Source organism: Alligator sinensis, unplaced genomic scaffold, assembly GCF_000455745.1.
Source record: "Alligator sinensis unplaced genomic scaffold, ASM45574v1 scaffold1018_1, whole genome shotgun sequence".
In the NCBI taxonomy this organism is placed as follows: Eukaryota; Metazoa; Chordata; order Crocodylia; family Alligatoridae; genus Alligator; species Alligator sinensis.
This window is the reverse complement of record NW_005842038.1, coordinates 2,646,485-2,669,965: the sequence shown is the minus strand read 5'-3', so window position 1 is coordinate 2,669,965 and position 23,481 is coordinate 2,646,485. Positions and strand designations below refer to the sequence as shown.

Here is a 23,481-nt window from a genome sequence, read left to right as displayed (position 1 = left end):
TTTAAAATGAGCCATGCTGACTACAGTATTTTTGAAGAACAGCAGTTGCTATATGATAAAAGCTGTGCTTTTTATTCAGTTATCAGCAAGGCTATACATTAAATAAACAAATGACTTAAACTAAACAGTATTTTGTGTCTTAGAAATGTACTACTCAAATCCACAGCATTTGATTTCTAAAAATGATTTTTATGTTGTTAGACTCTCTTCCTGCTCAGGATTGCTGACTTAAAAGTAAACTTCTTTCAGTAATTGCCAGCTTTTTAGACTCAACCTGTAACTTGAAGATCAAGTTGAATTTAGGTGGCTAAACAGTTTTGTTGTTCAGTTAAACTATTAATTTTATACTTAAGTGGATGCAATTAGCTTGCAAAATGTTATTTGTTCATAATGTGTTGAGAAAACAAGAACCCAGCTTGAATTTTAGGTTGTAAATTGAATTAACAGGGCTAACAGTTGAAAAAACGTCTCGTGTAGCCAAGATAATTGAGCTTAAAAAATAATAGAGAGAGAACCCAAATTTAGTTCTTATTGAATCACTTTTTCCAAGGTAGCGTTTTCTTTAAAATCTTGTATCAGGGAAGTGCTAAATATCAAAATCAAGAGTCAAACATGAAATATATATTCTTTGTTTGTCCTTTATGATGACTTATCACTAACATATCTGTTACATTTTGTGGAAGGCTGGATTCAAACTCCGTATCCTGATTGATTGACTGACAGCCTTAGTTATACATCACAGTGAATGTCAGAATTTCAGAGGCAGATTGAATCTATCTGTAATATGTAGAAATAAGCAGCAACAAAAAATAAAGCACACTTTTGAATAGTCAAACTCATTACAGATATGGTTGATTTTGTAACAGATTATGAAGTGTTATTTCAATAGCTTAATGCCAAACCAAAATGCTTGCCTGTCATTTGGCCTTTACTCTTAAGAAAAGTGTATATTACCTTTATTCTTATTTAATTTTGATTAAAGGTCTAAGAGATTGAACTCTTATTAACTTAGAGAACTTAGATGCCACTAGATGGTCAAATAACTAAACAGCTTCACAGAGATGCTCATTAAAAGTTTGTTTACAGCTTGGAGCTCTGGGATCAGCTATAAATGTAAACAATTTACTTTCTCCTTTTTTAGGAGATTATATTCTTGATGCAAAACCAAAAGAAATTTCTGAAATTCAGCGTCTGAATTATGAGCAGGTAAGCAGAGTTTCTAAAAAGAAATTGTGTATATTGCAGTAATGAACTAAAATATTCTTTGTTTTCTTATATTTATAAAAGTACTTGTGTTGAATTTTATTATTGAAGTGAAATATGTTGGAAAATAATTGTTTTTGTTTGTTTGTTTTTCCCACACGCTGTTTTTCATAAATTAGAGATTTCTGTACTGCAGGTCTTGTGTATTAGGTTAAAAACTCAGTTTTGTTCTTTTTCTCTAAAATAAGGCCGGCTAGTAGTGTGCACAACATTATCTTTAGAAAAGGCAGAATAGTTTGTTCTTATTTAAATTTTCACCTCTACCACGTTGTTTTTTTTTCCTTTTGCTTTTGGTATGCAATCTACTTAAGTCCCTTTCTTTCTGTTGGAGAAAAAAAATAAGGCTCTGCACACTGTCATTTTAGCCATTGCAAAATCTACATGAAAGGCTGCATTGTGCTTTATTTTAAAAGAATTTTTCCTTTCAGTTATAGTGTCCTTGGAGTGCTGATAGTAGACCTGCATACTGAAATTTGTTAGCTGAAAACCACATTGTAGATTAGGCTACCTTAAGCAGATAGGAATACAAAATGTAATCACTTCACATTTATCTGTAGGTGCTGCTATAGCCTAATCACAAACATACTATGAAAAGTATTAAGATTTATGTGAAAAGTATTTCATTTTTAAGCATTTACTTCTAATTTAAACCAAGAGGGATAAGGAATAGAGAGGTGGTGGGAAAAGACTGAAACTGGATGGATACCCCTTGCTCGCTATCTTAATGACCCACCAGCTCAAGGTTCCCATCTAAACTTCTAGGGGAGAAAAGATGTGGTTGCATAAAAAAAAAAAGGGAAAGAAATAAAAAGGATTCACTGGAAGTTTTGCCAGGCTCTTGATCACGGCATCAAAATTGATCCTTCAAAAAAGGTCCAGGTTGTGGTCTGAGTGACAAAACAGCAGCTGGATGGTATCTATCAAAATTTACTTTTCCATACAGCAGTGATTCTTAACTAGGGTGATGTGGGTTGCTGCACAATATCAATGCTGTTAAGTGTGCAAACATGATTCACAAGATAAATTGAGAGTTTTCAAATAGGAATCCACAATGTCAAAAATATTCTGACGTGTTGTGGTCTTTCTGACTTCTTTGCAACAGAATAATTGTTCTGTTTTTCTGTAGCCAGAAATTAGTGAAAAATAAGAACTGGAATTTTCTGAGGGGTACCTTAAGTCTAAAAAGGTTGAGGATCACTGCCATAGAGGCTCAGAAGATCATTGCTAGGGTTAGTACTTTGACTGAAGTCTGTTGCAGTAGGACTGTCTTTTCTGCTGCTTCCTCTTGAGCTGTAGGGACCAAAATACAGAGATAGCAGGTCACCTTGGTGCCTTTGAAACTTGAAGCATCCTGCCTATGCTACTACTTAAATAGCTCAATCCCCTTAAATATACTGTGCCTTAAGACAGAAAGAATACCTTGCAATGGCAGAAAATACCATTTTAGCCACACCTGAGGCATTGAAAGTGGTGTACAAAGAGAATACTGGCTGTGAGCTGGCCTTGATTCATAAGCCTTCGGTTCTTCCATCTGTTCCCTTGGTAGTTATTTTATTATGCTTGATTGATAGTTAATTTCAAAGGAGAATATTGTATTTGAAGAGCTGAGTTTATTAATAAATGATTTTCATCTTTAGGTTTATGGAAGTCCATAACTTATAAGCAAATGGAGCCAGTCTTTTTGGATACTTCTCGTGAGGGATGGAATTTTTCTGTTCTGTGCTTCTCTTGAGATCATTGCACTACCAAAAAAGTAGGGCCCAATATTGATGACTGTATTTAAGCCCCTTTTTTTGGAACTTGGTATTTCTAACAGCTCTCTTTGAAGTAGGCAGAAGAGAGCCCAAAGTATGTTTTTGTTTTGTTTTGTTTTTTCCAGGCCCCAGTTTTCATTAAAAGACTATCATGTCCAAACTCTTTGTATGGAAAAGATCTTAAGTTTTTGTCTGACCTTATAGTAGAATATAAAATAAAAATCTGTTTAGTTTCTTTGAAGAGATCTTTAAAAAAAGTATAAACTCATCCTGGTAAGCAGAGGGGAGAAAGGATTAACTGCCTTAACAGGACATGAGGATTAGGTCCTCTTTTTAGGATTGGGGTGTTCTGGATCTGTGGAAAGACTCCTTCCTATAGTACTCTCACCCTCTACTGATTGGAGCTGAAGAGCTAGAGGTGTCTTTATTTGCTTCTTTGGAAAAAGAGACAGTTGAAGTGTGTTTCCTGAAGTTAGGGTTTCATACTTCATGAAATCAGTATAGTTAGAATTGGCGGGCATATAGAGTTAACAGCTGGGTTGCTCCCTGAAGGCTCCTGCTCTCTTTCTGTGTTCTTCTGTTGCTTCTGTCTGTTGCCTGAGGGACTCCCACTGTGCCACTCAGGGTGGGATTGTGTATGAGAAAGGGAAGCTGTCGAGCGTGCCTTCAAGATGATGAGAATGAATACATCTCATCTACTGGAGCTGTAGTCCTGTTCACAGTGCTGGTCCTGCACCATGCTGGGTCAGGTTGGAGAGCATCTTGGAGATAACATCCTCTTAAATATTTCAGGGGTGGAGAGTCTGAAACTGAGTCTACTGAAAATTGTCTGGGATCACAAATGGCTTCAGTACTGAGCTGCCCAGTGCTTGAGGTGAAGTCTTGTTTTGAGGAGGTAATTCTTTGTGCTTATGGTAAAGTTTTAGGTGTGGAAGGTCTTTGTTGAGATCAATGCCAGTATGGTACCAGTAGTAGTATGGTTCTTAGGCAAAGGAACCACTGGTGTCAGATCTTTGGGAAGAGACATGGATCTGTGATTTTTTTTTTTCAGTTTAATGACCACATGGGAAAGGTTTTGAGCCTCTTGTGTGGAACTGGCAATGACAAGCTGTGCCTGGATTGCTGGCTGGAGTGGTGTTCCTGTCTCATTGCTGAGGAGTGTGGTCTGTGACAGAGGCAACTTTTGAGGAGGTGAAGCTGCAACTCACCAGTTAAATGATTGATCTTCCCTGGACTTCTTGGGTTGAGGGGCAGTGGGGAGGAGTTGAGTACAGCATGGACTTTTCCATCAGGAATAACTTATCAGACCCCTCTTTTTGGAGCTCATCTTACAAGATGACCAACATAGAGAGCAGTGTTTCATTATGTACCCCACTCCAGGCTGACTGGTATGAGTAACAAGACAACAGAGTGGTGGTGGTTAGAGGCACAGAGTTGCTCACTAGTGAGTTCCAGTGTCCAGGAGCCTTGGAGTCCACCTTGGAGTATTTCACAGCAAAGGAGGGAGGGTGATGGGCAAAGATCCTTCAGCGCTATGCTAGAATTCCTCAACAGGCTCTGCACTCAACCCGGGACATGGGTGAAGAACTGCCTCAAACTCATGAGGCATGTGGCAGTCTGACCTTGAATCATACAATATTCCAAATTTCACCTGCTACCTCTGCAAGGCTGATTGAAATCTATGTATCTACCCAACAGGCACACCAGGGACAGGCTGGTCACAGTTTCCTCAGGAGTCCTCTCCTCTTTAAGCTGGTGGACAGATTTGTTACAGGTGAGCGGTGAAGTTCCTTTCTTGGTACCTCTTCCTACCAAGACTGAGTCAGCCTTTGAAGCAAAGGAAGAGTGCAGGGCAGTGTTTGTTGACTTTTTTTCCTACGGCTCATGACGCAGTATGACGCAGCAGTAGGGTGTTGAAGCACCATTATTTAAAATATCTGCAGCTTGCATACCTTAGAGGAGATTTTGTCCAGTAGATGTACTTGTTCCTTCTGAACAGTAGATGGAGTTGCACATGTGCACTGAAGAATGGCTCTTCCAAGAACTCTATACTTGCTCCTGTTTTGCTCAGTTTTGTGTGTTGTTGATCTGCTTATAACAAGGAGCTCAAAGTAGTTGGAAGCAATGGAGATAATGGCCTCCTGTGACCTTACAGTTCTGAAAAAAATGTTATCATCAATGGTGCCTGCCACTCAATAAGGAGAAAGCTGTCTTCTTGGTGTTATACTTGAATAATCATCATGCAGCATGTTAACTTCTTGCATACTACCACGATGGTAAAGACACTTTCTCTGTCACCAATCTGGGAATTCAGTTCAATAGGATGTTAGGCAGCATACAGAAAAAGTTCAGGAAAAACAGCTGCATAAGTGAACCTCTTTCATAGGGTTTTTTTATTTAGAAGGAATCTGATCATGTGGGACATGCACACCAAGAGTGGAACACATGTTGAAGGATCACATGGTTCTGAGCAGTAACAGTGAAAAGAATAGGTTATTACTCAGTTTGCTGCTTGATAATACTATCCAGAGGAACTGGAACTGACTTGGAAAGACTGGCTATGCTGAACTATGCTTGTTTTAGAAGAATTTTCTTTGCATCAGTAAAGGATAGACAGTCATTTTAAACAGAAAGATAGTTATGTTAGCTTCTGCAAAATTTAACCTAGACTCCAACATTTAGTAGGGAAAGTTCCTCAGTTGCTTCTGGTGAGTGAATTTTTCACACCCAATCTACATACATACGTAGCTGATTCTTGTCGACTGTATATAACATTTTTAAAAATAGACAATATTTCATTGGGTTAAATTTATTAAACAGTTTGGGGTTATGCACTTTTAATCTTGTTTGGGAGTATATATGTTTGCTTCTTCCTATTCTGTGTTGGAAACATCAAGGTGAATATCATTGTCAAAGTTAAAATTAAAATGCAGTATAGTCCGACGTGGAACGTAATCCAAGATCTGATTTAATTGTGTGTTAAACTTTGACCTAAAGTTTTGTGTGTTTAAGTTAGTAACTGGTTATCAGTGGTTACTAAGAGTGTTATGGAAAATGTGATAGTTATAGCCCAGTTGGACCAGGGTGAAGAAAATTAGCTACTAAATCAAAGTGCAGCCTCTCTGGTTTTCTCATACCCAAATCAATGGGCTTACTGAAAAATTGCTAAGCACATTTTTTCTTATGTTCCGCTGCAAGATTAAAGAAAAGTATTCTCTTAATGAAATTCCATGTTAAATTGGCTTATAGATAGATGAACTGCAGGTTTAACCAATATTTTGTAGCAATCTTACTCGTTCTTACTTTGAATCCATCAACACCAAATTTGTTATGCTGTTTTTTTTATGCAAGTCTTTTGAAGTTTCATCTGAAACAGTAAACACAATTACACATTACTCTCAATTGCATGGTATCTCTATAAGCCATGTTAAGTTTGTTTAGGTACCCAAACAGTGATGAAATGAACTTGGGTGGACAAAACCTCGTGCTGTGCATCTCTGATTTGGTCTGTAAGGTGCGATCTACCCTGTCTTCTGTTTTACCTTTCATACATAAGATGCATTAAAAGAAACAAGTATCTTTATTTCTGATTTGTTTTTGTTTTGTTTTATAATGCTTGGTTTTGAGAGAGTTACTACATCCTTGTGATGTGCTTTACCCTTAAATTACTGATATGTGGTCCCAAATTTTAATTTAACTTCTTTTTTTTTTTTGGTCTAGATGCACACAAGGAAAATCTAATTAATTGAGAAATTTGTCACATCAATCCAATAAGAGCAAACAGTATGGGTGTTAGTAGAAGGGTACTGTGCATTTGTGCTCTGACTCATTTCTCTCTTTCTCAGGATACTGTTTTGTAAAAAGAAATAGAATGTTAAAATATCAAAAGTGATTAAACAAAATGAAACTGACTGTAAATGTTGAATGTTAATAAGTGCTTTCTTGATTTAAAATATAAGTATTCAGTACAATAGGCATTTAACTGAGAACTGATCTGGCTGATTCTGCTGCAAGAGTTGATCGCTTTACTCGGGAATAACATTTGACACTGGCATTGGGGGCCGTCTAATATACCTTGTGGGAAGGAATTTCCAACCTAGTTCTAAGAGTGGTTTAATTGAACAGACAACATTTTCTAACACATTAGAAACAGATTTTTCTCTTCTTTACCATTATTCAAATCTGTACTAACATTCTAGTGTGTGTGTATATATAGTAGTGGATCTGCAGAACATGTCTAGTAACTATCATAGATTTAACTTCAGTAAATTACTAAAAATAATTTTTCAGCCTTAGTGGTATTGAAGATAAACACCATAAAAAGATATAATTTTATTTAAGTTATAGCAGCATAATTATGTGGCTCATTTTTTTTTTTGTGTTAAAAAAAAAAAAAAAAAATCTGAGGGAGAACCGTTTCCACCAAAATCCTTGGCTGCGGTAGAGTGTAGGGAGAGAGCAGCATTTTTGACTATCTTATAAAAGCCTTTTCTGATAGTTTTAGCACTTTTGTAGTTTGGGATAAAATCTCAAAATCCTGAAGTGCCCCTGGGTCAGAGATGTACCTTTATCAATTTAGTGAAAATACAGCTTATTTTACAAGAGTAATTTAGTCTTTATGAATACACACAAACTGTTTTTTGTAATACATATGTTTTTGCTGCATTCCAACACACACAATCAATTTGGCTTGGGTCTTAATCAGGTTATTGATTTACTCATTAACTTGATACAAAATTAACTTCTCAACTAAAATCTCTTGCTTAGTACATTGTTTAATTGATCCAGTTGTCTACAATTTCAGTGCCATTTAGTAGATTGCTTTTAATTGGATAAGTCATCCTCCTGTACACCTATATCTGTCCTGTAAACATAATTGGCTCACTACTCATTGTTTGTCATCTTTTTTTCTCTTGGATGTCTGTCCTGTAGCTTTACTGTCATTGCTTCCTGCCTCCTTCATACTCATTATTTCCCTTTCCCTCACCTCAACTGGTTAAACTCTACCATTCTTTAGCTCTGTTCTTTTGACCCCTTCTTTCCACAGTGTTCACACTGAATCCTCTCTTTATTGGTTTTCTATTAAAATAGGTCACACTAAAGTTTTCAGTAAATTCTTGATGGTCAAATCATGAATTCTCTTTGAACGCTTTGCAACTTTTAATACCTTTTCATACATACTTACTGCAAAACACTTACTTTGCACTTACTGCAAAATACATACTTATTCCCTCTGGGTGGAAAATAATATGCTCTCTCCTTGTTCTCTTGCATCTCTGCTTATTTCTTCCATTGTTTTGATGGATTGTAAAAAGCTGTTAGTGAAGATCTTGCAAGGCACTGACTACCCTTAGTTCCCTCCTCTTAAAGGATACATCTCAAGGAATGGAAGCTATCTGAAGAGCTTCAATTATTGTCCACAATTATATGTACCCTTTATAAACCTAGTGAAACAGAACTACTTACATGCTTTATGTGAGGATTTTTCCATCAAAATGCTCATGATTCCCTCAATTAAGAGCAAATTTCCTCTAGAAGTAGGTAGATCACGTCATTCTAATAATGATTATTTTTATGTCAGATTTCCTACAGTAGAAACTACTTGAAAGTGTGTTCAGAATAAGGTTGTGGGAATTTTTTTGATTAAAGCAAAGTTGTTTTTGTTTTGTTTTGTTTTACTTTTCAGGTTTATACAAAGGTGGCTATATGATATAATTATTCTCCTATATTAATAAGTAACCTCTCCAAACATTTTACCCTGCTCAGCTAGGAAAAAATAATTTTGTAAAGCCAACTTAAAAGTATCATTTATTTTTTTTAATGATCTAGTCCTGTTTCTTGTCAAATGCTTTCAAGGGGTAGTAGTCAAGTTTGTGTCTCCAATCATACTTTAATTTTAAAATTCTAACAGTTTTATCATATTTTAAACTTTTCTGTAGTTCTGTTCAATTGTTTTTCTAGCCCGTCTTCATTATTTGAAGTCCAGGATATTGCTGGACAGGTGGCCTATAAACACCTTTTCTCCTCTAGTGTTGGATTTCTGGTTTGGGGACATGGAGAGAGAAGAGATAGGAATTACTTGAATCTGGCTTCTTTAATGTTGGTAAGAAGGAGTGACATGTAGACTGATGTCAGGCAAAGTTCAGTGGGGATTTGCAAATGGTAGAATTCTTCTTCTGCATAACCGCTGTGGTAGATGAGTAAAATTGCCTCTATTAGTGGCTACTAACTGTTCACTAGCTGTTTTTTTTTTTCTTTTATCAACATCATGGGGGCTGGACTCGATGATCTTCCGAGGTCCCTTCCAGCCCTAATGTCTATGAAACTATGAATCTCTCAATAGTGCTCCTTATCCATTTCTAGTCTATTTTGCAATTCCTTGGTCTGTTTATGGAACCAGAACCTGCAGAAAGGGTAACAAATATTGTTTCACATGCTGCTGCTTGTCCTTTTCCTTCCTGAAAACCAACAAATTGAAGGCTTAAAATATGAAACTCGACTTTAAAAAGAAAAAAAACCCCAAACCCCAAAATATTTGTTTAGTCCCTGCTCTGACGGTTTAATCTCTCTGTCTTTAGATACTAATACAGGTAGAAGATTTGGCAGAGTGGCACCTTAAAGCAGTGTTTCTCAACAGTTTCAGACTCGCGGTACCCCTCGTTAAACTCAAGGCACTTCTCAGAAAATGACAGCTCTTAGGTTTTTTTGGCTACAGAAAAATAGTAGAGTAATTCTTCTATTTCAAAGAACCCAGAAAAACCACAACAGGTCAGAATGTTTTTAACGCTATGGATTCCTATTTGAAATCTCTGGATTTATCTTGTAAATCATGTTTGCACACCTAACAGTGCTACCATTGCATGGCATCCCTTGAAAGGGTCTCGAAGCACGCCAGGGTGCTGCAGAACCCTCATTGAGAATCACTGCCCAACAGCAATAAACCAGTGATAAGAGACCCTACAGCAGTGGTTGTCAACATTTTCAGGCACCCCACCACCACTTTTTGGAATGCAGCAGCACCCCTTGTTGAAAATCACTCTTTGTGCTGCCTCGGCTTACCTGAGCGCTTCTCAGCCAGGCTCTGCTGCCGGGAAGGGATGTGAACTTGTGCTGATACTGTCCTGTCCTAAACAGCCAGCCTAGGAAGTACTGTGCCATGTGAACATGCATCTCCAGTATTAGGGCTCTGATCAGCCTAAAGCAGGCAGGAGCTGCCTGGTGCTTTGCAGCTCTCTGGTCCAGCACTCCCAGTGCTCCTCCTGGAAATGGAAGTGGACAGAAAGTTCCACCCATGCCTGTTTCCTGGACGAACGCTGGGCAAAATGGATTGGAAAGAGCTGCGTGGCATGAAGCAGCTTTTCCTGCTTGTTTTAGGCTAATTAGAGAGCCCTGTTGTAGAGGGAGAGCATGAGCAGTTTAACCCCAGTTGAGAATCACTAACTGGTTCAGAGAACCAAGAGTTTTCATAGGCAACAACCTGCTTCTTATGGTATGAAAGGACTGGCTGGAAGAAAGAGTTTTCTATGAAAAGGAAAGGGACAGGGGGAGGGGGTACTGCTAAGAGTCTGTTGATTGCAACAATTGAGATAAATGTGGCATTTCATCACTTAAGGCCACTGGAGTTAACAGCTAGCCCAGCTAATGGGATAAGAATCCATTCCCTGTTGAGACCATGGTTAACACAGTCCAATCTGTGGATTGTTTCTTGTTCTGCAGTTTCATGTTCAAGTTATTTTTTAAAGCTCTTTTGTTTGAGGACAACTACTCCGTGGTAGTGATGGAACATCCCGGGAGGCTGAAGTGTATTGCCACATTTCTGTGTCTTTCTGGGATTGATGTTGGATTGATGTCTATTCATTCTTTCCCATAAGCATTGCCCTATTTGACTAGACAGCAGGTGATGGCTTTAATGGAGGAGCAAGTGAATAAACCATGGATATTCTAATTCCTGTTGCTTGGTCCAGTGATGATGTGATCTGATGATGAGAGAATACTGCTGGCATCTGGGGCTGTAGCAAGGCCCAGGCAGCTTGTGGTCTGTTGCTGGAAAGATGTTGTTTGAGGCTGGGGAGCTATCTGTAAGCCAGGACAGGCTTGTCTCCCAATGTTACCTTGAGTTGATTGCCACTTTTCTGGGAGGGGTTGGAGGTCATAATGATCTAATGTCTAAGGTATTAAAGCTGGGGACTATAACCAGAGGGATTCTGTTGTCCTTGTCACAGGGTTGTTATTTTAGGAGGTGGGAGTAGGGTCTGAGTTTAGCTATGCTGATTTGACTGGTTTTTGTTTTGGGGATTGTTTTATAAGTGTCAGAAACCCAGTTCTGGATCTCTGAAAGATGCATTCCTATTGTTTGTTGATAGTTGGATCTAGGGGTGTGCTTAGGGTGAAAGCTGGCAGTGTGGATGTAGATGTATCAGTCATTTGGGTTCCAGTATGTGCTAATGATGTGGACTTTTTGATGTTTCACAGCTGTGTCTAAGAAACTAATTTGCTGGGTAGAGCATTCAGGATTCAGCTTGAGGGAAGGGAGGAAGTTTCTAAAGTCTTGGTAGAGTTTTTCTAGAGATCCCTTCCCATGGGTCCACACAATAAAGGTCCTGGTCTTTGACTTGTGCCTGCAGTCTCTGATAGTACAAATAATAACAAAAGCATTTTGGCTCCAGGTAATTCCTCATTGTGTGAAGTTACAATTGAAGTTTACTGTGTTTGAACATTATCTTGAGTGTTGTTATCTATTGAAACTTAGTGATGAAAATATTCACTGAAACTACTGTTGTGCCCTTCTGCAGGTTTTTCTGTAAGTGTCAACTTTCTCGAAAGCTCAACTTAAAAGAATAGCCATCAAATGTAGGTAGTCCTCTAACACTGTCTGTTTGGCTCACCTGTATTTTTTTTCTGTTGCCAGAATATGAGTGATGCAATGGCTATTTTACATAAACTGCAGACGGGCCTGGATGTTAATGTGAAATTCACTGGTGTACGAGTATTTGAATACACACCTGAATGTATAGTGTTTGACCTTCTTGATATTCCCTTGTACCATGGATGGTTAGTGGACCCTCAGGTAAGTAAAACAGCTTAAATCATGTGTAATCCATTCCTTCTCTAAACTATTATTTATTTTCTTGAAGAAATATGAACAGCTTTGAAGATCTATACAGCACTTCAGTTTTCACAGTTACCTGATCAATTTTAATTGAAAACTAGTTGCCTCTTTAGTTGCACAGAGAGGAGTTGATGGTTGTCTCTCCAGTGATAGTCCAGAGATATCAACTATCTATATTGTAAACCCGTAATTGTGACCTCTGGCATCAGATCAGCCCAATCCGAGAAGTTTTGTTGCGCTCCAGGATCTGAGCACAAGACTGCCTTCTTTTCTTCCCCACCTTGTTGCAGTGTATTTGGAACTTATCTGGGTATTGTGGGCTGTAAACGCAAAAAATCAACGAGCAGCAGTGTCACAACTTTTTTCCTAAATGTTGGCCCTTCTGCACCCCATTTCTTGTATGTGCTGTCCCTAGCTAGAGCTCACATAAGACAGAGGGGACAAGTAGTTTGCAAGACTTTCTTAGAAGGGCTTGCTGCTAAAGGAACCTTTCGGCCTGAGGGAAGATGCAGACTGAAGGAGCAGTTCAAGTGAGTTGGGCTGGTTTAAGGCAATTATTGGGAACCACCCTAAAAATTAAGTTAGATGCTTGGAATGTTAGTTGACAAGTTTTGTTGACTTCTCAGCCAAAAATATGAATAGGGGTGTTAATTTTAAAGGACTATTGTAAGGAGCGAATGCTAGGCTGCAAGGACTGAGTGCTAGATCTGCCAAAGGTCTAGAATTTGCTGCTTTTTACTTGTTCAAAGATTTTAAAATAGCATTGACAGTCTGAAGGATGCATTGAAATGAATGATACCACACTACTAGAAATTCAGTCTTTGGTTCACATGAGAGACTGTATGCTAGTAAGATGGTGAATATAATGCTATTTCACTCCTTACTCAAGTTTATGCCCTACTTCTTGTAGCTGCTATTTCTAGAACAGAGTGCATTATAACTAGTTTTAAAAAATGAATTGTTTATCTGCAGGAGAAGTACAAGTTGTTTGTTATGCTGCCTGAGTCGGCATCCAGATAAGAAGAGAGGTGGTATATTTTGTTTTTTGTAGAAACTGTCCTAGAGAGGTGGCTAAAATTTTCTCTCTATTTTAGGATTTTTTTCTTAGGCATGGTCATTAAAGGGTTGCAAATATCAAGATTTTTTTCCCACAACTCCAATTTTTTTCAAGAATGTGAAGTGATTTTTTTTTTTCATAGCCAGAATTCTTTTTTCATTTTGACAGTGTACTGTAGCTATTTCATTAAGTGGCTTATTTATTCTCTCTAGTTCTTTGCAAACTTCAGATGTACTCTACATAGGTGATGCTCTTTGTAGACCAACAGAAGCTACAGCAGCCGTAGTTTTGATGCTGTTAAATTACTTCTGTTTTTTTATTTGCAAGCCAGTGCAATCTAGCTTTTCTTACTACTGCTAGTTATTTAATATTAGGGTAACACCTGGCGGCTTTAGTCAGACCTGGACAGCTGTTGTGCTGTGCGCTTTACAAAGGGGTGTAAAGATCCTGGATGTGAAGAAGACTAAAGGTTAAGTTGTCAGAACTCCAGGTAGAGGTGATATCTTTTTATTAGACCAACTAGATTTTTGCAAAAAAAAAAATCTTTAATTGCAACTTTTGGGCACAGACACCCTTCTTCAGGCGTAGGAGAAAAGATTGTAAAAGTTCTCCTGGGTAGAAATAAAAGTTCATATGTCATAGGAGAGTTGAAGGTGTGGTAAAAAATCTCCTGTTTGGAAAGATTTTACCACACCTTCAACTCTCCTATGATATATGAACTTTCATTTCTACCCAGGAGAACTTTTACAGTCTTTTCTCTTGTGTCTGAAGAAGGGTGTTTGTGCCCGAACATTTGCAATTAAAGAATTTTTTTGCAAAAATCTAGTTGATCTAATAAGTTATTACCTCTGTCATAAGTTCTGATTCCTTTTGCCTCTAGACCAATGCAGCTATAACCTGGATACAAGTTAAGTTGGTATTTATTTTAGAACCACAGCTACCCAAACATCTGCTTCCACAACCTTCCCGAAGGTTGAGATCAGTTGATGTGTCCATCGTAAAGATTACTAAGCTTCAGTTCTCTAGGAAGCTGTAGCGGGGGATATTGTACTAGAGGAATCTGTTCTGGAAATTACTTACTGTCTGATCCTAAAGAGCCAGAATTTTCTTAAATTCAAGACTTGCATACAAACGCAGACATTAACTGTGGTAGGCATGTTTTAATTGTAACAATGTTGTTAGTCTCTTTTTTTTTTTTTTAAAGAAAGTGTATTTTTTATTTGCTAAATCTTTTGAGAATTGCAAAAAGAATACCAGATGCAGCTAGCTATCTTTTTAGCTTTCATTGGGATATGCATGTCAATTGATTACTGCTTTTTATAATTCAGTAGAAAGTTTTGTGAAAGAAAAGTGGCTTAAGTGAGTATGTATTTATGTGGTCTACAAGACATGTTGAAATTCTGAACAACGTTTTTTCATATTAAAATAAAAAAGCAAAATATTTATAATCCTCATAGTCTGTGGACTCCGGCAGATGACCTGGGTGCAGTTGCACTGTATTTCAGAGTGGTGCTTTTGTAACTGTCTTTAACAACAGCTCTAGAAGAAAAGGTCAGAAGCAGAAAGAAGAACAAGGAAAGATTGTCTTTGTGTAGTCTCCCATTGGCATAATTCTGCTGTGTACTGAGGGCACTGTATACTACTTCACTTAAGGCTTGTCTACTTGAAAAGCCTTCTGCCAGCAGACAGCAGCTGCCACAGGGAAGTGGCTGGAGTCGCTGCGCAGCCATATGACTTCTGGATGCTCTGCTATAGCAGCTGTGCCAGCTGGGCCTGCAATACACTTTGGGGAAGGCACCAGTTGTTAAGAGGGGGGGGCAGCAACCAGCTGAATATATGGGAAAATCTAAATGTATTTTCTGTCCTATGGAAGCAGAAGTTTTCTGTTGCTGATATGGGTGGTGTTAATTTCCCAGCAGAAAAAAAGGGGTTCTGCCTCTAGTTTTGCCTATGCTACTAGAGCTGTGTTGGCAAATCTAGGTAGTCTTACTGTAGCTCAGGGGTGACAAAGACTATGGCTTATTTAAACCAACATTACCTGCTGACCTTTGCATGGTAGATTCTCTGAGCTAAATTGTTATGTAGATACTTTTATTTTTAAGATGTTATCTTGTTATGCAAAATTCCAGAGGTCCACAGGGAGAAACTGTTTTCTGTTCATCATAAAGATGAATGGATTATTTAGGTTTTGTATTTATTTTTTTCCTTACCCAGATTGCTGACATAGTGAAAGCAGTTGGCAACTGTAGCTACAATCAGTTGGTGGAGAAAATAATCTCTTGTAAACAGTCAGACAACAGTGAGCTGGTTAGTGAAGGTAGGTGAATGCTGTTGTCTGTTTTCTTTTTTCTCTATCCATTGTTTAAGTACATTATCTTTTCACACATGCACACCCCATACACACTCATGTCCATTAAACCTCATCTATAAATCTGCACCCTAAAAAATCTCTGCTGAGATTGCAGTTTGGAGGTAGAATTTTCAAATTGAATACTAACTTAACTCTCATTTCTCAAATTCAAAAATCTGGAAAAAATCTTTTCTAAATTTTCTTGAGTCTGAGGTCAGTTAGGCAATATTCAGATTTCATGTCTGCTGTGTGTCATTGAGATTAGAAATAGGAACCATGTACTCTTTTAAAAAAAGAAATTAACTAGTATTAGAATGAAATATTGTGCTTTTTTTTGAATGTTAGGTCTCAACATTTCAGCTAGTACAATTCTTTGTTTCAGTTTTTCAAGGTTTTTAACTTTCAGCCATTTCCCCCATCTTTTGACTTTTATGCACTTGGTTTCATAAGAGAATCTGATTTTACTGGTGTTGAGGTATGAAAAATAATATCTATGAACGTGCAAGTAGAGATTTTACTGGAAGCATACAGTATGTTAAAAAATCCATCTAGGCATTGCCCAGAGCTTCCCCTTGTTGGGCAGCCAGGAGAGGGAGACATGAAGGGCCAGGAAGCAGAGAATGAGTCAAAAGGCATGTGGCTCAATGAGATGTGGATGCTGCCTGAATGGGGGAGGATCCCAGATTCTAGCTTGGGTCCATGCTCCTACCTGTGCAGAAACTTGCACAGTCCTGTTTTGTAGGTTTTCATCCAACAAACATTAAGTGCAAGGTACTGTGGCTCAGCGTTGGAGGGGGGGTTGCAGAGGGATGGGACAAATGCCTAGCCCATGCTCTGATGATTAGAGCAATTTACTGGGAAGTAAAAAATGCCAGTTCTAGTCCTTTCTGCATTGGGGGTCTACACCCTGGGTATCTTCTACCAGGTGGATGCTGTAATCCAGGGGTGGGCAATTATTTGAGCTGGAGAGCCAACAGTGGCAGCAATGAGGGATCCCAACAGCAGCAGCAATGAGTTTTGCCACTCTGCTTTGCCTTCGTGTGCTGGGTCCGGCGTGCTGAGCGGTGGAGGCAGCTCATGCCCATGCCATTCTAGCCCGGCTGCAGCCCTAGGCCCACTATGGGGGCACATGCCCCCCAATGCATCATATATGCCCTGCCCCATAGACTAAGCTGTGGGAACTGGTTTCCACACTGCCTGGCTGACACGTGCATGTGGCACCCCATTCCTGATTGCACTCCTCTCACTCCCTCCAGCCTCAGGCAGTAGGGCTGTGTGAAATTTCACCGGCTGTTTCAAGTCGACACTGTTTTGACTCATTTTGAGCTTGAAACAGCAAAATCGAATCGAAATAAAGGGCTTCGAAACAGCCTCGAAACAAAACAAGGCTAGTCAAAGTATTTTGAAAGTTTGGAAACGTTTTGAGTTTCAAAGCAGCCAGGTGGTGGGAGACAAGAGAACCAGGGCTGTGCTCCCAGCGGCTGCGCAGCCCCATGTGGCTCAGCCCGGAGTGCAGCCCTGGCTCTCCCCAGCTCCTGCTGCAGGAAGCCGATCACAGTGCAGGGGAAGGGAACTGAGCCCGGACTGAACTGGGGCTGAGTTCCTTTCCCTAGCCTGATGGTAGTGCTGGGGAGGGGAATTAGGCTCAGTTCCCTTCCCCAGCTCCCTGGTCCCAGGCAGCAACACCTAGCTTCCCTCTCTCATCTGGCAGGCAGATTGGGGGTCCGCAGCCCTGGGAGGACTGGCACAGCCCCTGCAGCCCTCCCAGGGGTGCGGGCCCCCATCTGCCTGCCAGATGAGAGAGGCTGTTTCGAGCTTCCCCATTATAGCGAATGGGCGAAACGTTGAAACAGCGTCACTTTTTCGACAAAGCGAAATGGAACAGCAGTTTCAAATTGAAATGAAATTGGAAACAAAATGCTGTTCCATTGAAACCTCGAAACTCAAGTCAAAACAGAACAGTGCTGTTTCGCGCAGCCCCTTGCAGGCTGGAACTTTGCCCACCTGCAAGAGGAAACCTGCAGTTTCCCACATTTTTCTCCTTTAAAGGAGAATCCATTTTTAAAGTTTGTTGATCTATTTTTTTAAAGTGTGTTTGTGACCCTTTTACATATTCTTTTGACCCTTGGGTTGAGAAATGCTGGTCTCGGGCAAAGCTGTAGCAGTAGTAGCGTGGGCACAGTTGGTCCCAGCACGTGTGTAGGCAGAGGCAAAGTCTTCTGGTTCTGTGGGCCAGATCCAGTGTCTCTGCATGTCTTAGGTTGCCAGCCCCTGAACTAGATAACTGTAAGAAGTTCCTTATGTGCCTAAATTAGACTTTTGCTCTTACAAGCTTCTTCCCCTTTTGCATTCCTTATTATATACAATATCATGATCCTACTCATTCTCCAGTCATCTGCAGATTCTTCCAGGAAAAAAAGAGTAAATAGCCTGAATTACTGAAATTTGTGATTTAAAACAAAAATAAATACCACCAACTATTTTAAGCAGTATTCATGCGAGGTAGAGAAAAGTATATATTCAATGCTTTTATCCTGTCAGGCTTCATGTAATAACCAAAGCTATATTCCAAAGGAAGTAGGCTGCTCTGCATATGGATTGTTAGCATCTTAACCATGCAATAAACACTAACACATTCTGAGAAGTCCTACTTTGGCAGTACGCTTTCCTCCACGGATACTAGTTAAAATGTCTTAAAAAAAAAAAAAAAAGATTTAACAGTTGATTTGTGCTTTCAATGCACCTAAGGACTTAAAAATCCAAAATTTATTGAGTATAATTGTAGTAAAGGATTGAAATGTGTTTAAATTTAGAAGGAAAGAACGATTATTTTCTTACAATGAAATCTATTGTGTTGGCCATAAATATTTATTTTACTAGTTGACAGTGATCTTTTGATGAGTCTAATTTGTTACACAAGATGTATATTTTTAAAATATGTATGATTGGTGCACATTTAACAGTGTATGTTGCTTTTATAGGATTTGTAGCAGAGCAATTTCTGAACAACACAGCCACTCAGTTGACATACCATGGATTATGTGAGCTAACTTCAGCAGTTCAAGAAGGAGAACTTTGTGTGTTCTTCAGAAACAACCATTTTAGCACCATGACCAAATATAAGGTATGATTATTAATGCTGCATTGACTTTTTTATCATCTTTGATGTCAAACAGGAAAAGTGAACTTGCAAAAAAAAGTTTGCCCCGCTATTTTTTTTTCTGTATTTAAATGATGCAGAAATAAGCAAGAGTTCCAAATTATTGCTATGAAAGGTGGCTGTGATTTTAGGTATACTTTATGCCTAGACCAAATACTTTTTTCATAGTTTACTGGTTACTGGGTATATCTGCATGTGCACCAGACCAGGCTGTTGTTACTACAGTCATTCAGTACTTAAGCAAGTATTTAATGACTGTGCAGTAACCACCATTACTGCGCAGTCTTGGCACCACATGGGTCGTACTGCTTCACAGTGGCATCAGCATCACAGTTTGTGCCCACCAATGCTATGTCGCCATAGCTCATCACTGCAGTGATGTAGCGTCTTATGTAGATGCACCCATTTTGTTTAAAGCATAAAAATCACTGGATATTTAATCTAACATCATCATGATGTTTAGAAAATCATTACTTTTCACATTTGCCTATGCATCGTTACTCCTATTGATTTTTAACTAGATTGCTGTGTCAAGACACTTTATTATAAGAACACCAGTTTTACTGGATTTATTTCATTTCATTAGCACATAACTAATGAAGGAGTAAATGAATTCTGTAATACTTTTGGTAAGTTGGAAGTTGATATCCTGGGTACAGACAGAAATGACAATTTGCACCTAATCTGGCCACAGAATGCAGTTTATAGCTATGACCAAACACAAGTGCATGCCTGTAGACAGCTTAAAAAATGGCCACTCGGGTGGAAATCTGAACCCTCATTCCATGAGACAGCAGAGCCTCTTCTGTAACTTGTGTGTGTGCTGCCTGCCAGCCTACAGCTCTTTTCAGAATGGGAGGGGGGGAAAGGGAGTTTGGCTGGGGGTTTTTTAGCCCTGGCTGGAGGATGGGGCAGGTGTATTGGAGTGCCTTCCCTGCCCTGTCCCTAGAGGGTGGGGTGGCTCCTATTTACCCACCCTACCCTCCAGTGCTGGCTGGAGAACCCCTAGAATGAGCTCTTTCTCTACTTCCTTTCCCCCCTCTCATTCTGAAAACAGCTAGAGGCTGGCAGGCAGCACACACACAAGTTACAGAAGAGGCGCTGTTGTTTTGAAATGTCTTCATCTGACCTCTCAGGGCCATTGCTAGGGGAAACCTGCTGCAAGTTGCAGCCAGCAGCTAGATTCCCCTCCCAGTGGAACCAACAGTGAATTTCTGTTTGTTCCAAGAGATCCTTGTAACTCAGAATGCTTCCTGCAAAGTGTTCTGAGTTTCAGCGGGGAGCTGATCTCTCTGCACCCTCATTTGGCTTTTTGCTTAGAAAATTAAATAAATCATGCCTGGACATAATGGGAGAGAGACATCTTGAATTAGCCAGATGGGTCCTTTGTTGTGGAAAAGTTATGGAACCAGTGGTGTTTCATTGTAAAAATTAAGACAATAGACACAGACTTTTCTTATAACAGTGTGTGTGCTTTGAATTAAGTTTATTTGGAATGCTGCAAGTAGCAACAGTTGCAATTGAGTAAGTCAAAAAAGACTTCCCAGTCATTACTGTGATATTTTTTTTGGATAAATTCTGTTTATATTTTACATCATCAGCTTTTTTCCTTGTAAAACAATTATTCCTCAGTCTGACTTCTTACAAAATAAAAAGACAGTTAGAAATAAGGTGGTTTTTTTCTGTTTTAATATTTTACAGTCTCATGAACTAGCAAATTAATCTCTCATAACAGTTAATTTATCGATGAAGCACTATTTTCTTGCATAGAACATTTGCTAGAATATTATATGTGCCTGGTTTTTGAAAGGCAGAATGAAGGATTTTTCCTCCCAGAGTTTTGGCTGCATAGAGCAGGGACAGAGCCTAATTTTCAGGTGATTCACCATCCCTTTCTGCTTAACTAAAGCTGAGACCCTAGCATGGTTTCTATTGCAAGAGGGAGGCCCTACATCCTGTTGCTTAAGGGGAGTAGAGAGACCATAGTCTGGGGCCATCTGGGAGGCATAGGCACCAGAGAAGGCAAACAGAGTAGCAGGTCCAAAGCCACAGAAATGCTGCGGACCACTTGCATGCAGTAATTTGGCTAGAGAGAAGTTGCAAAAGCTGCGCCCAGGCAGTGAGGTAAAAGGCAGCTGCAGTACAGATAAGAATGTTGCTGATTAGTAGGCAGGAGGCCTTTGCTGCTGGGTCTTGCTCTAGGTAGCAGAGATAAAGGCAGAGTTAAAGGTAGTGCAGAGATTGCTTGATCAGGAACAACTGGCCACAGAGTTGTGGGCTTTCATGGAGGCAAGCAGCAGTGACACAGGCCTAGATTGATCATTGGGGAAACATCCACCACTGACTCCTTGAACTAGGAATCCTGTAGCTGGAGGGGAGTGGAGTTAGTAAAGCTACAGGCTTGGCTTCAGAGCTGGAGGCACAGTGTAGTCCTGATTGTTGAGAGAAGAACTCCCTGGAGAGCTGAATGAGCAAAGGGCTTTCAGAGAGATCAGCAGCAATCTGGGTTTCCTATTCATTGTGGAAAATGTGAATTTCTCTCCTTTAAAAGAGGAAACAAAAAGATGCGGCAGAGGTGACAAGGTGATGGGGGGGAGGGGGAGCATGTGCCCCCTGAGGTTTCTGCACCCACAGCAGGGCACAGGGCTTGACCAACTCCAGGCAGGAGCCTCTTCCACGGACCAGTGGGGAGTGCTACACGGACCAGTGGGGGGTGCAAGAGGGAGTGCTACACCACCATGGCCACCAAAGTGAGGCATGGCAGTGGCAGTGACATGGAATTGTCCCTGCTGCTGCCAGGTGGGGGTGCCTCAACTTGACACCCATGGCTGCATGGCGCTCCATCCATAACTCAGCAAGTCCTGTCTGCTGGGCTATGGAGGCGGCTCCTGCCCAGTGCTGGTCCAGCCCCACTGCAGCCCCGTGCCCTGCTGTGGGTGCAAAAATCTCGGGGGGCATGTGCCCCCCTACTACATTGCCTGTGCCACCTGCCCCCCTCATGCATTGCGTGTGTCCACACCCCTCAGGGCCAGGGGACTGTGAGCAGGGAGTGAGGGGCACTGGCAGGGCCCAAAGGGCTGTGGGTTGGAAGCGAGGGGCACGGCATGGGCAGCAGCAGAGCACCAGCATATCAGAGCTGCTCAGCACCACAAAGCAGCTTGAGGGGACAGCCGCAGCTGGACCCACATCCTGTTGAGCGAAGGGGGCAGGGGAGCTCTAATTTTCTATGATAAAAACACCAAAACATACAGTATAGGTATTTAAAACTTACTTTATTATAATGATTGAGGCACTGATAGGATTCCAAATTGCTTTCAAATTGTAAATATATCAATAAAACATTGTGTCCAATTGACACCTGTATGTATAGTGGCATTTCATTTTCATCAAGGAAAAAAGTAGATTTTGGGGAATTTTACTAGAGAATTCGGGATTTTTAAATAGAGAAAACCAGGGTCCTTGGAGATCAGGTACCCCAGGCTGCAGGTTGGGATGGGGAGGGATCCTCTGTGTACCCTGACAGGTTAGCTTTTTTGGACCACAAAGTTTGGGAGTGGCTGGGGCAGAGGTGGCCGTGGAGAGATGCCAGCAAGGCATTCAGTGTTAGGGCTGCAGGCCAAGGATGGGTCGATGCCTGTGGAGACCAAGCAGTCAAATGTTGTGAGCAGGGGCTTAGAGCCTGGTGGGCTACCACTGAGGGGCTGAGACTGCATTAGTGCAAGGGCACTCTGTGGGCTGAAGCCAATGGACCCAGTGGGCTGCAGGGTCGAGACCAAATTAGAGCAAAGGTCCCTGGGGATGCAGCTCCCAGCAGGCTGAATGGGGTCCTCAGTTCCTAAAGCCAGTGGTTCAAAGGAGGGAGCAGCCCTGTCGGGGCCAGGGGACCAGTGAACTAAAGCCAGTGTTGAAAGGAGGTGAGGCCAGCTACATGTGAGGCACTGGCATGGCTCTATGGGGCAGGCTAGGGGCCACAGTTGATGCTCACAAGGCAGGGGGGTCTAGTTAGTGGCTGGAGGCCTGAAGCACTCAGGTGTGGCTCTCAGTACAGGGGAGAGGGCTGAGGACCCAGGATACTGAGGCAGGGCCTAGACCCCAGAGTAGAGACACCAAGACAGGTGCACCCAAGCTGTTCTGAGAGAAATGCCCTGTTCATGGGACAGGGGAAGAATCAGGCCAGAGTGAAACTACCTATGATGAGCAGTGAGGCACCTAAGGCCTCATCCAGCTTCCCTAAGTCTATACTGATGTTCCATCTATACTAATCTAAACTACATTTCCACCTATACTAATGTTGAATCAAGCCATGGCAAGATTAATTCAGCTGCCAAGGATGCCGCAACAGCCCTTTGAGGCGGGTCCTGTCACACTATGGCTGGACCTGTGCTTTTGAAAAAAGGCTGGAGTCCCAAGGCTGTGAAATAGAGCAGGAGACCAGAAGCAGCTAGCAGACAACAAAATTGTTCTACGAAAAGTTAGCTTATTTAGTGTAACACAGGGCCATTAAAAACGAGAGAGCATGATTGTTAATACCTCTGGAGTGAAGAACAATGAACCATAAAGTTATTTGACTCCCACAGCCTCCTGAATAGTAATACAACAGTTGCTCCAGCAGGGGTGACACATAGGGGGTGCACACTGTTGGCGATGCCCGCAGGCAGTCACTGCTTGCCACCCCACCGGCGGCATCTGCGGGTGGTCCGCAATCCCCGCTGGCCAACGCTGCTGGCGGCACCTGCGGGAGCTCCCTGCTCACCACTGCTATACTCCCACCACCACCAGTGCAGCCGT

The 23,481-nt window shown here is 40.8% G+C and overlaps 1 protein-coding gene across 5 annotated transcripts in view; it reads left to right on the top strand.

The window, feature by feature from the left end:
- The window catches only part of MINDY2 (MINDY lysine 48 deubiquitinase 2), a 64,874-nt gene that overhangs the window by 14,047 nt on the left and 27,346 nt on the right, over window positions 1-23,481 (top strand). For 3 of the 5 annotated variants that reach the window (XM_014519393.2, XM_006022492.3, XM_014519392.2), the window contains exons 3-6: window positions 1,142-1,206; window positions 11,926-12,084; window positions 15,398-15,500; window positions 18,515-18,657. In XM_014519393.2, coding sequence (XP_014374879.1) covers window positions 1,142-1,206; window positions 11,926-12,084; window positions 15,398-15,500; window positions 18,515-18,657 — 470 coding nt within the window. The other 2 variants (XM_025202830.1, XM_025202831.1) reach the window with 2 other exon arrangements.